The sequence below is a fragment of the Panthera leo genome, chromosome B2, assembly GCF_018350215.1.
Source record: "Panthera leo isolate Ple1 chromosome B2, P.leo_Ple1_pat1.1, whole genome shotgun sequence".
NCBI classification, from domain to species: domain Eukaryota; kingdom Metazoa; phylum Chordata; class Mammalia; order Carnivora; family Felidae; genus Panthera; species Panthera leo.
The window spans coordinates 53,569,222-53,582,233 of NC_056683.1; the positions used below are offsets into that span (position 1 = coordinate 53,569,222).

The 13,012-nt window shown below is 35.4% G+C and overlaps 1 protein-coding gene across 4 annotated transcripts in view; it reads right to left on the reverse strand.

The window, feature by feature from the left end:
- The window catches only part of DST (dystonin), a 490,237-nt gene that overhangs the window by 153,089 nt on the left and 324,136 nt on the right, over window positions 1–13,012 (reverse strand). For all 4 annotated transcript variants that reach the window (XM_042939088.1, XM_042939087.1, XM_042939090.1 and 1 more), the window contains 13 exons: window positions 12,645–12,770; window positions 11,869–12,021; window positions 11,321–11,475; window positions 10,989–11,115; window positions 10,323–10,506; window positions 8,764–8,921; window positions 8,088–8,266; window positions 6,960–7,098; window positions 6,023–6,216; window positions 4,473–4,635; window positions 3,672–3,755; window positions 2,813–2,920; window positions 2,184–2,282 (listed from right to left, as the gene is read on the reverse strand). In XM_042939088.1, coding sequence (XP_042795022.1) covers window positions 2,184–2,282; window positions 2,813–2,920; window positions 3,672–3,755; window positions 4,473–4,635; window positions 6,023–6,216; window positions 6,960–7,098; window positions 8,088–8,266; window positions 8,764–8,921; window positions 10,323–10,506; window positions 10,989–11,115; window positions 11,321–11,475; window positions 11,869–12,021; window positions 12,645–12,770 — 1,869 coding nt within the window. The remainder of the gene's footprint in view (window positions 1–2,183; window positions 2,283–2,812; window positions 2,921–3,671; window positions 3,756–4,472; window positions 4,636–6,022; window positions 6,217–6,959; window positions 7,099–8,087; window positions 8,267–8,763; window positions 8,922–10,322; window positions 10,507–10,988; window positions 11,116–11,320; window positions 11,476–11,868; window positions 12,022–12,644; window positions 12,771–13,012) is intronic.

The window sequence follows — 13,012 nt, forward strand, 5'->3', positions numbered from 1 at the left end:
GTTTCATATCACTAACTCAAAATTATCATAATTAGAAACAATTTAAACAGGAGTAGAAAAATTATTCTAGGTAGATTTTTTTTTCTTTGAGAGGCTTTGGTGAATTTTAAGAATTTAATTTACATCATAGACCACACATCCTAATCCACTTCTTCTAATTTTTGATCCCCAATAATTTTGACAAGAATATCAGTTGTTTCCTGCTAACCTAAATATGGTTTCTCCTAATAAGAATATGAATATAAAAACAAATCTCATCACAACATGCAAAAATTAGTGCTCTATTTTATTTTGTTATCAGGATCAACTGGTGACACTGAATCATGCTATCTGCTTAAATATCAAATTTTCAGTATTTTTTTTTTTGAGGTAATTTCTGTTTTTGTTTTTTTTTTTCATCTCAATTCCTTATCAAAATCTTTTAAAACTTAGCTGTTGCTAAGAGGTTTTGAGCTGTTTTTTTCTTCTGTCATGTTCTGAGGTTAGAAAAATGAAAAGTCAGAAAGGACATGCTGTCCTTTAATCCCATCAATTAATGCTTGATATGTTTTTCTCTCAACACAGATTAGAAAATCTCTTTATCCATCTAATACCCATTATACTCCACTAACATTTCTTTAGTTGGGTTTCATCTTTTGAAATTAACTTGTATCCCTCTTTGATTTTATGTTTATTATTTAAAAAATTCTGCTATCAGACCAAGACATCCAATGTAAGTCTTTGCAGACTGTTCCCTGGGTCTGAAAACCGAACTATGTATCTTTTATAAGATGCTCCATTAACATGATCCTTTACTGGTGAATTTTTAATCAGGAATGTGTTCTATCTATTTTGAGTTACAGTCCCTGCATGGTCCTCCATAAACTCTACTGTTTTGACTTTCAATCCAATATGAATCTTTTACATTTCAAAAGATGACAAGCCTAATTTGTATATTATCTCAGGCTTTCTGAAATATTTTTTGGTTCTATCAACTTCTAGTATTATACCTCATCAGATAAACTAAGCTAAGTGGCTCATGTATGTGCAAATCACATATACACTATTAAGAAAGGAAAAGGACTTACATTTAACTACTAAATATGCAATCTAAAAGATCTACATATCATTTTAAGTGGAATCATATCTCTCAAAAACTAAAAAGGTAAAAAAAAATTATAGATGTTCTTTCACTGATGAGAGATGTATACTGATTATTTGGTCACAAATATTCTGGTTCTCCTTTCTAAGTGCAAAGAAATCTAGTTATAAAGACTTGCAATTAGCTACGTTAGTGAATTAGTTGCAGAAAACTGTTAACTCTGAACAGACTAAAATAGTAGAAAATAGAGTAACATCTATTCGACATTCACTACCATTTACATTCTCTCATTATAAGAAGTGTTAACACTAAGTATAATCATCTTCAGAATTATAAACAGCCTAATTTAAAACAGCTAATGCCTCGCAATTTATTTACTTTAGCATTCTGTCTACTATTTTTGTCTGTTCTGAGGTTAGGCATAGAAAACATATTAAGATAATAAAGCATAGCATTATCCCTTCAAAATTAGATACAACAACCTTTTATGACAATGTATTTTCATCAACTGCTTGCTCTACTTCTGAATATATTTTGTGAATGTAGAATAAAAACACAGAAATCCTCCAAATTAGAATGGTACTTAAATAGTCTTTTTACCATTCACCATAGATCTTTAGGAAAAATAAAAATAAAAACCTCCACAATTCTTAAAAAGTAGTATCATTTTTTGCAAAAACCTGTTTCTTCTAAATTGATTGATTTTATGTTTTAAATCCTTAAGATGTAAATCACTTTAAAATGCTTAAGAGAAATGTGTTTAAGTAGTATTTCTGTAGACATTTTAACCATAGTAACTATACTTCAAAGAAGTATACTTCTCAAATGTGAGAAAAAATGAAAAAAATTCTGCCAAACTACCAACATTCCATAATTTAAATAGAGCCATGACTCTAATAATATTAGCATCTTAGAATGAAGATCAACAATGTCTTCCCTATTTGAGAGAATCTTAGAAACAAACCAAAAAATCCTAGGCCTCTACTCTTTCTCATTGTGATTTTCTAATTAAATAATTACTTCTCAACCATGTACAGTTTTTTTTTGTTTTCCCAAAAATATTATAGTTCCTTTTAGTTAGCTGTTCATAGTTAATGGTTACCTCCTCCTCTTCCAGCCTCTTTAATGAATCACCAGCAAATTTAATATATTGTGTCATGAGGGTGACCAGAGCAGTATATCGGGTCCTTAGGTCCATGAACTGCAAATAATGAAATAAATAATAAAAACACAATCTCCAGTGGCTCTAAGTGAGTTTACTGAATGTTGATTAATAATTATAACATTAACTAGGCTTTGTGACAGTAAAATACACAACTGCCCAATAGTGGTAAGTAGGCAGGAATGAGCTTCTTACTGCTGTGCAAACCATACTACATGACAATTCTCCTCTAAATGTAATGATGAAGTACATTTATAATTCTCTGTAATTAATACTTAATATTGGAATAAAGCTTTTCAAAGGATTTTCTAGAACCCTTAATAAAATGTATTGTTTTAGGTAGAGAGTTTCTTTTTTGGGACAAGGAAAAAAGTTCTGGAAACGGGCAGTGGTCATGTTTGCAAAACACTGTGAATATACTGAGTGCCACTGAACTGCACACTTAAAAATGGTTAAAATGGTACATTTCCTATTATATATATTCTACTACAATACAAATAGATAATTATAATTCTTTCAGTAGTGTTTCTCTCTTTTATGTCCCCTCCCTTCTTTCATGCTTTTACTACCTCTTGAATAATAAGATCTGCTGAGCTCTGCATTCTTCGGCGTTTCACTGGAGATTTTTGTTGTGAATCTACCATGGCCCGGTAGGTCATTGTTTGTAATTCATAGTCCTGTATAATGGAGTCAATAAGTCTAAATTATTTAAAGCAAAGCATTGACACTTCATTCTACAGTGACTCGGTGACTCGATACAGAGAAATGGAACCTAGTTTCACTGAGCAACATTATGAAATTACTGCAAAACTACACTTTTAGGAATCTATCTAATCCTGGAATGTTTCCAAGGTGGTAATAAAAATAAGAAATATTTAGGGTGATCAGAAAAGTTTCCTAGGTCTCTTTAGAAGTTCATGGGAACATTTAGTTACAATATGCTAGTTATATTCAGCCTCCCTTTCCTCTGGCTGGGCAATGGAAGAGTAGGTCTGATGGCTAAAGCCCAGGCATTGTCAACAGCTTCAAACACATGGGAACTGTCTCCTAAGAAAGTCAAGCTCTTTCAGGGAATATTCTAGCAATAGTAAAGAAGAGAGACAGACAGAGAGAGAGAAAGAGAGAGACAGAACATACACAAACATGCACAAAATGATAAAAAAAAAAAAAAAAAAAAAATTTCAGAGCTATGCATTTATTCTGGGGTGTCGTGTGTGATTGGGAGAAAATGAATGAACCCGAGGCTGACATGTGCCTCACGTGTCACAAAGAATTATTAGGTAAGTGTCACAGGGTTCAAATGAAGATTCTCTGTTTTTACTTTTTAACACAGTGAAATTATTTGCAGAGGCTTTTTTTTTTCTTCAGTATTTTGTTGAATCACATACCTGAACATTGAACTTGACACAAGTAACTGAATTTTCTTACCTTCACTGTAGTTGAGTACTGTTCTGCATATTTTTGACACTCATCCATTTTGCTCTGTTTCATTTCTATTTCGGACACCAGCATCTACAAACACATACAGTTTAGAAGAAAGAGAACAAGGAACTCGATGCTATTTAACTACTAAAATGCTCAGGAACTAAGAAATAACCACACCCTTTAATAATAAAGCTCCTTAGTCCTTTGTACTTAATATGTAGTGAGGCAAATTACAAACTTCTAGATTAAGCCACATAAATGACCCAGCCTCAGGGGGCTTCCAAAGCAAAAATTACTACACTCCCCAGGAATTATCCAAAAGTGGACTTGAAGGCCTTGCCCCCCCCATTCCTGATCAAAGTGGAACTGGACACTACTGTCCCCTCAAGATGGAACAGAAATCTCAAAGAATTCAATTCTCTGTCAAACGTGGCTGTTTAATTTTCTACAGACACTAGCCATTTTTATTTATTTAAGATACTGCAAAACTATTGTGGCCACCAAAGTGCCAAAGAGATTTCCATACTAATGATTAAATGACCATACTTATGAGTAAATGATTAAATTTGAACATTGTCCCAACATGCTATTTTCTAATGCCTTATATTTTCAAAAACGACTTCCAAGAAATCAAAGTACGTGATGGATGTAAGTTGGGACTATAGGATTTTAATGTTTATGATTTACTCCTTACCTTCCTCCAGATAGTTGCTGGCTTTTTCTTCTAACAAGGTAAAGGAAGATAAGGGTCATGACTCACCAAATGCAGGCACAACCTTAGTATAAGAAACTGTTTTTACATACCTTCTGTTGATTCAACTGTGTGGCTAGAGTTTTACTATTTTCAGGCTGATTTTCCTGAATTTTTCTCTGGGTAGTTTCAACTTGCTGGATCCAATCATCTAAAGGGTGATAAGTATCTCTATAGTACTTCAGTGATTTGCCAATGCCTTCTAAGTCCCGTAACCTAAGAGAATAAAAACAAGATACTCATAGTTTCCAACAGTATCCCTTAAGAGAGTGCAAGGTATAGTGAGACACACAACACACTAGGTACAATAGGGATAAGTGTAAAAAATTCAAGGCCTATCTCCAAGGGACTCACTCCATACTGGCTTAGGTTGAATATAAACATATTGTCCTGGGGTTGTACAACTTAGTAGTTCTGATTTTTCTAGGTGCAAGCCCAACAGACTAAAGCTAAAAATCAAGAAAATTGGAAACTTAACCATAATTATTATCAATTGGCATATCTTAAATACCCAAAGCTTGCATCCAATGGCAGTTCTCTTTTGAAATAATGACAAAGTATTTCAATGGATGGTTCAACACGGACTCAGAGAGTGCTTTCTAGGAAGTGTGAGAAAAAAACAAACAAACCTCAGTTTCTATGATTTTAAGACTACTACATTAAACATTTACTACATAACACATATTTTACAGAAATTAGATGACATATATTTGGACATAATTTTACTTCTCAAGATTGGCCCTGTACTATAAAAGCACTTTATTGGCATCAATATAAACATTACAATGAATGATAAAGGACAGGACTTGATTTCCTTTAAGATGAGCCCTAAAACCATCCCATTTGCTTTCACTTTTTTACTTCAGTCACTGGGTGAATGATTTCAACTTTCTTGTAACCTAAATTAAAATGAACATCAGGTCATTACAATCGCTTTACACTTCTTAGGTGTAGTACAGATTGATTCATACAGCCCTCTCAAACACATGATCCATGTTCTTACTAAGTCTTGGTTATTTGAATATTGTACGTTGGTAATAACTCATATAACTTATTTTTTGCCTTCAGAAAAGACAAGTAGATTTACTATACAAATGCCAGAATACATCAGCAGTTTTAACAAAATAGAGTTAAGGGGCTCCTGGGTGGCTCAGATGGTTAAGCATCCAATTCCTGATTTGGGCTCAGGTCATAATCTCAGGGTTCATGAGTTTGAGCCCCACATCGGTCTCTCTGCTGCCAGTATGGAGCTTGATTAGGATTCTCTCTCTCTCTTTCTCTCTCTCTCTCCCACTCTCTGCCACTCCCCCACTCTCCTTCTCTCACACTCTCTCTCTCAAAATAAACACTGAAAACATTTTTTAATTAAAAGAGTTGAAAAACATTTATTTTGAAGTTAACTGTCTTGCTAAAGTCCACCAAAACAAAAAGAAATATAATTAGATAGAGCCCTTGCAATTAATCAAATTAACTATATATGGAAAGTAACTCTGTGAAATTAACTATATATGAAGTTTTAAAAAACCTAGTAACTTTAGATTTTACTAGAACACAAGGATAAACATTACATCTGTGCTGAAACTGAACACAAGAGGATACTAACCTGTTGTCAATCTGAACGTGAATATTTTGCCACCTTTCAACTAATTGGTCTGCTTTTTCTTTGTGCCAGTCAAAATCAAGGTCCCGTTCTTTATAGGTTTTAAACATTTCATCACTGATGGCTTTAGCTTTCTGCAACTCATCCTCTAATGCATGGAATACCTCTCTCTTTTCATCTACTTCAGACCTCCATTGCTAAAATACATTAATGGGTGAAAGTTATAAAAATGTGTCAACCACTCACTAGGCAAACACTCTTTACCTAATTTTACAATTTATGTACAAATGACTGATATAAAATAAAATAAAGGAAAGACTATCTTTCATAAACAAAAATAATATATTAGTTTGAACCATATGAAATTATCAATATCTGACTGCACTTTGATCTTTAAAAAAGGCAATTTTATAAAGTTCAGCCTAAAATAATTTGCATATCAATAAAACAAAATTAAGCAAGACTATTTCTTAAGTATCTACTAATCTCATTGGTTAAAAGTGAATACTTGCATTAAAAATCAAAGAGACCATTTTTCACTCCTTCGCAATAATTTTATACTCATGCTTTATACATAGAAATATCAATACAGACGAGTACAATTACCTGTCTACTTCCCTTCTTGAATTAACTCCTCTACTTACATCCTTAATGTCTTAACTGCCTCTTTCAGCAAGAGAATCTACTAAAAATAACATAATTTTTAGCTTCAACTCCTTTTGCTCACATGAATTGATTATAAAAAGCTATTATCAAAAAGATGCAAATTTCAAATGAGAAAAACTATCCACAAACTAAAAATGACTCATTTATGCTAAGGTATGGCTATAGAGAGATATGAAATGAAATTCAAATTAAGTTATTTACTTAATGTTTGAAGATCCAGGTGCTGGAGAAATAAAGTATGACCTTATAAAAGAGCCAGAAGTGAGACACATACCTTTAAGGTACTTATTAGATTCTCAATGTTATTCTTGTCAGCTATAACTGCTTCCTCTTCACACAGTTTAGTTTCATAGAGTTTTACAAGGGCTTCTGCTGCTTGAGTGTTTTTCAACACCAAATTAACAGTTTTCAGTCTAAAAAAGAGAATGCAACAACAGCTTCCTATTAGTAAATGTTTATTTTCCAATAACACAGTCCTGATGCACCATAATGATGCACGATACAGCTGTTCTTCATCTTGCAGCACTGAGACATTTACTACGAGATCAACATTCAACTAACTCTCTTCTTAATGGAGGGCATGTGCTCTCATGCCCTGCCCTGCAAATGCTTTTTTGCAAGAGATTGCAACATAAGGTGGTCTTCTTTCAAACATTATTTAGACCAAGCTCTAGAGGAAAAAATACTATGGGCTCCAACAGATGTGGGATTAAAACTATGGGCAAAATGTGGGAACACCTGTCCACATATGCTCTAATCTGAGGCACATTTCCTTTCAATATGAAGCATAATAAATCCATGGAAATATTTAGTATATTTGTTATTAAAACAAAAAAGGGAGTATTTACTTTCATAAAGATGAATGTTTTAAATGAACAGCATGTGTATATAGGACAGTTGTATGAAGCAAATTTTTAAAAAAATTTTTTTAATGTTTATTTATTTCTGAGACAGAGAGAGACAGAGCATGAGTCGGGGAGAGGCAGAGAGAGAGGGAGACACAGAATCCGAAACAGGCTTCAGGCTCTGAGCTGTCAGCACAGAGCCCAACGTGTAGCTCGAACTCACAAACCATGAGATCATGACCTGAGCCGAAGTTGGTCACTCAAATGACTGAGCCACCCAGGCACCCCATGAAGCAAATTTATATTAAGACAGTGGTTACAGGGGTGCCTGGGTGGCTCAGTAGGTTGGGTATCCGACTCTTGGTTTCTTCTCAGGTCATGACCTCACGGTTTTGTGGATTTGAGCCCAACACTGGGCTCTGTGCTGGCAGCATGGAGCCTGCTTGGGATTCTCTCTCTCCCCCTCTCTCCCTGCCCCTCCCCCACTCACACTCTCTCTCTCTCTCAAAATAAACTATAAAAAAATAAAAATAAATAAAAAGACAGAGATTACATACTTATCTATGTAAGTGGAAGACATAGAATAGACTTGGTTCATGTTCTGAATGACCACACCGAGCTCAGACCGTAAGGTGGGCACTGATGCAGAGGTTGCTGCTTGACTGAAAAATTCTTCACATTTATTTGTGATTGTTCCCAAATCATCTTTAAGTCGCTCCAGCTCTTTCTTTAGTTTCTATAAAACAGAGAATAAACATAGGTATTGGGCTATCACTCCAGATGGGGCATCTTTCCTAAAACAGTTTAAAAACACACAATTTACATTATAATCACTGACTTAAAAAGCTACATATTCTTTACTTTTTCTTTATCATGGAAAGTGAGCCACAGCATTCAAGTCTCATAATCAGTAATTCCCTTACTGCCCATCTCCTTGGGCACAAATATCTAACTCCGTGCTTCTGCATTCAGCAGGTGGTCAATAAACATATGATGACTTTCACTATGACAAGTCCAGTAAGAGGGTACACATTTCTACATTTACTGGAGTCAAATATAGAACTGAATTACAGAATCCTGCTTCACAATAAGAAATAAACACATAATGAGATCTCACAACGTGACCAGTGGGCAAAGCTGAGCATATGAAGTCACCGGAGTTTGACAATGAAGGTCACCGAGACAGTAATTTACCTTAAGTTAATTCTGTCCCAACACATTTACGAATCTCACCTCCTGCTCAGTGATTCTGAACACACTTTCATGCAAATCATCTCTTTCCAGTGGAGTGCGGATCTGTCTAATCAACCGATCTTCGCAACTCTCTAACCGAAGTCTAATGTTTCGAACTTCAGAGATGTACAGGTTATACACAGATTCCTCTTGCTCCTCTGTGAACGTAAATGTAATGTTTAGAAAACACCTTGTTTTCCGTCTTCTGGATGCTGCTGTTCGTATCCTAATGTGGCAGTGTTACTACTACTGGCACAAGGCTGGTCGAACTACTGTTACCAGGCATTCACCAAAATCCCACCCTAAAGATATAAATCTTGAAATAGTGGACATCACAGTTTATGAACAGTTAATAATATTTCCCCCAAAAGTGCCAATTTCTGATTTATTTTTTAATGTTTTATTTACTTTTGAAAGAGAGAGTGAGAGTACACAAGTGGGGAAGGGACAGAGAGAGAGGGAGACACAGAATCTGAAGCAGGCTCCAGGCTCCGAGCTGTCAGCACGGAGCTGATGCAGGGCTCAAACCCAAGAACTGTGAGATCATGACCTGAGTCAAAGTCAGATGCTTAACTGAATGAGCCACCCAGGTGCCCCGCCAATTTCTGATATGATGTCCAAGGAAAGTAAATATATTATGCTGTTTTATGATCACAAAAATATGAATTATATTACCTGCAGATTAATGTTTTAAATTAAAAATCCTTAAAAATGAAAGGTAGGTAAAGAATTTGTTAATGTTTTAAAAAAATTTTTAATAGATTACTAATAAATTCTTTTGTCTCTAGGTAATATCAAAAGATTTCAGAATAAAATATATATTTAACAAAAGTTAACTAGCTCTAGAGGGTTAACTTCCTCTAAACCCTGTATAAAATCCAGTTTGGATTATGGGAACTCTCTGTACCTTCCTCTCAATTTTACTATGAATCTAAAACTGCTCCAAAAGATAAAGTTTAAAAAAAAAAAAAATCCAGACTCGGTACAGAGAAAAATGACTGAAACTAAAAGATCATTCGGAACATTGCATTACAAAATAGTGACAATACTGGAGGGTGCCTGGGTGGCTCAGTGTCTTAAGTGCCTGACGTTGGCTCAGGTCATGATCTCACGGCTTGTGGGTTCAACCGCCACGTTGGGCTCTGTGCTGACAGCTCGGAGTCTGGAGCCTGCTTTGGATTCTGTGTCTCCCTCTCTCTCTGCCCCTCCCCTGCTTGTGCTCTGTCTCTGTCTCTCTCAAAAATAAATAAAAATTTTAAAAATTAAAAAAAAAAAGAAAGGAAATGCCGAAAAGCAGATGTGTTAAGAATTCACCATTTGTCATATTATTTGGTGGGCATTTTTTAATTAGTTGATCATTTAGAAACAAATGAACGTCTCTTGTATCTTCCTACCACAAACATACTTTTAATTTCTATGTCTGATAGGTAGCACTGTGCCTAACTATCATAGGTTGGGTAATATAACACTCCTAAGATCAAGATTCCCACTGACAGCAGAAAATAGCCTGATCTAAACACCTATGGAGGGAAAAAAAGATAAAGATTCCCATGCTTTACCTCTTTCTGCTGATTTAAGAAGTTCTTGATAATACTGCTTACATACATTAACCTCCTTTTCCAGTTGCGTTATATCTGAGCCTGAAAATATTTGGGATTCCTGGCTATCTTCCAGAAAGTCTTCAAAACGAGACTGCAGGTTACTCAGAACTTGTTGATGTTCACCAGGTAACATTGTCTTTATCTAAGGAAGACCAATGATCCATGTAATCAAGTGATTATGGTACTAAGAGCTAAATTTAAACGGGACAGTTCTTAAGTTAGGGTCTCCTGGTATACATCAGTTCATATTGATAGCCATAAACAGAAGAACCATTTGAAATTAATGTTATTCTTAATTAACATTTTTGAGCTTTAAAAGATGAGGAAAAACAAGATTATAAAACATCAAAAAATGAAATCAACTTATCCCATAAGTTCAAACACTATACCCTGTCTCATCAAAATGTATTAAGCACTGAATGAAATGTGATCTCCAGATTTCCCCAATTCTTACAAAGTGCCTGTATACAGAAGGTATGTAACAAATAATCATTAAATGGATGAATATTAGCATGGATCTGCTGGGCTCCATCCTATCCTGTAACAAAAACAAAATTCCACCCCTCATGCTAATGTGCCCCACATTTTTGGACAGATCAGGCTGATGTGTAGATTTATACTTACTGAAGCCACATTGCTAGCTCGAATTCTATCAATTTCATTGATGAGATAATGCCAGGACACTACACTCTTCATGTTTATGTGAGACTCATGCCAAAGAGTCAGGACATTCTGATACTGTTGCTCAATTCTGAAAAATATGAAAAACAAACAAACACTTAATTCTCTTCACTCCCTCTGAAAACATGCTACAATTTTTCTGTTTGTGAACTATCCCGTGTTTACTAGTTCTAGATCCTTCTGATCCTATGGGCCTTGACAAAGTATTGATTGTTTCTTCAACCTTCAGAGAGCCTCCAAACCCAGTTCTATGTGTTTAGTGAACACATACACACCGGTTTGCAAAGTCAACTGCTTCTTTGTTTGGTGGAGGGACTGTGAAGCACACAGACGGGACCATAGCCTCATTCCCAGTGGGGCTGATGACCTTCCATTTCGCACGGTGAGAATTGTTGGCCAAAACACATTCATCATCTTTGTAAATGGTTATCTGGTTTTAAATGAAGAAAAGAACGCAATAAGGTCACTATCAACTAATCCTTTATCATACCCAATCTTGGGATTTTTTGTTTGTTTGTTTTTTGAGGTAGAAAACTCTACCACGAGAACAAGCAATCTGACCTCATTTTTAAAATATTAAGAATAGGGGAGCCTGGGTGGCTCAGATGGTTAAGCATCTGACTCCTGATTTAAGCTCAGGTCACAATCTCACGGTCCATGGGTTCAAGCCCCAAGTTGCACTCTGTACTGACAGCACGGAGCCTGCTTGGTATTCCCCTCTGCCCCTCCCCTGCTCACCCTCTCTCTCTCTCAAATAAATAAACTTTAAAATAAATTAAGAAATACAAGAATAATGCCAGAAATTGGTCTACTTCTACAATACCTCAATTTGTCTGTAGTCACAAATAGCTTTGATTGGAATAGAAGTTTTGAGTGGACAGTCAGGATTCCTCGGCTTCAGCTGAATTATTGTTTTTGCTCTCCCCATCAGGCTTGCTACTGTGCTTTTATACTGTAAAAGTTCTTCTTTCTCTTCCTAAATAATACATAAGACAGATATTGAAAAATAAAAGATTTGTACTCTCTCTTCTTTTAGGGCTTTACACAAACAAAATTTCATCACAAAAGTCCCTGACCACCTGGTTTAAACATTCAAGCCCTCCCCGCCCCCTCTGGCATCTCTCTTCCCTTGTCTTTATGAGATGTTTTTTTTTCCTCTTTAGCATTTACCACTATGCTTCCTATATTTTACTCATTTATCATGTTTACTGCCTGCTCCCCCTCTCGCACAGAAGCACCAGGAGCGTGGGGATTCTTGTCTCTTTTCTTCACTGCTCTATCTCCAGTACTTAAAATAGTGTCTACCATATACAAAGTGCTTACAGTTATTTGTGAAGTGCATGACTAAACACACACCCACACACCCACACACACCACTATCAAAACATGTATTTAAAATATGAAGGCAATCACATAAAAAACACTTTTGTTGTAATTGTTACCAAAACACAATAAAACTGAATGTTTAAATGCCTGATCAAATGAAATACCAACAGTACCAATAAAATATAAAGTTCTGCACACATAACAATATGATGAAATACTAATCTACTCCTGATTCACATGACTGATGAAATGCACAGGTTCTTGCACTGGTACCATTGACTCCTGAACCAGGTCTTCCAGTTTGTGAATGCTGCTTGATCTGTCACAGCTGTACTTCCGCTGAATGGCGTCCTTGAGATTCTTCAAGTAATCAGTAGCTTCTTTGGCATCATTGAAAAACTATAAAAAGATGAAAACCGGCAGCTCAAGTTTATTCAATGCCAGTCAAGCACAGAGTTGTCAAGTCCAAGTACCAGAGCCCCGTGGACCCCTCATGAGTGCGAAGAGAATAAAATCACAAGACAACTTAATAGTCACATTCCTCCTTTACCCAAACAACCACTGTTGAATTTGGATGATTGTCAGTAAATGCTAAGTGTCTAAAGCTTGTATCTGTATTGTGCTTTGGCCCTATATTTATT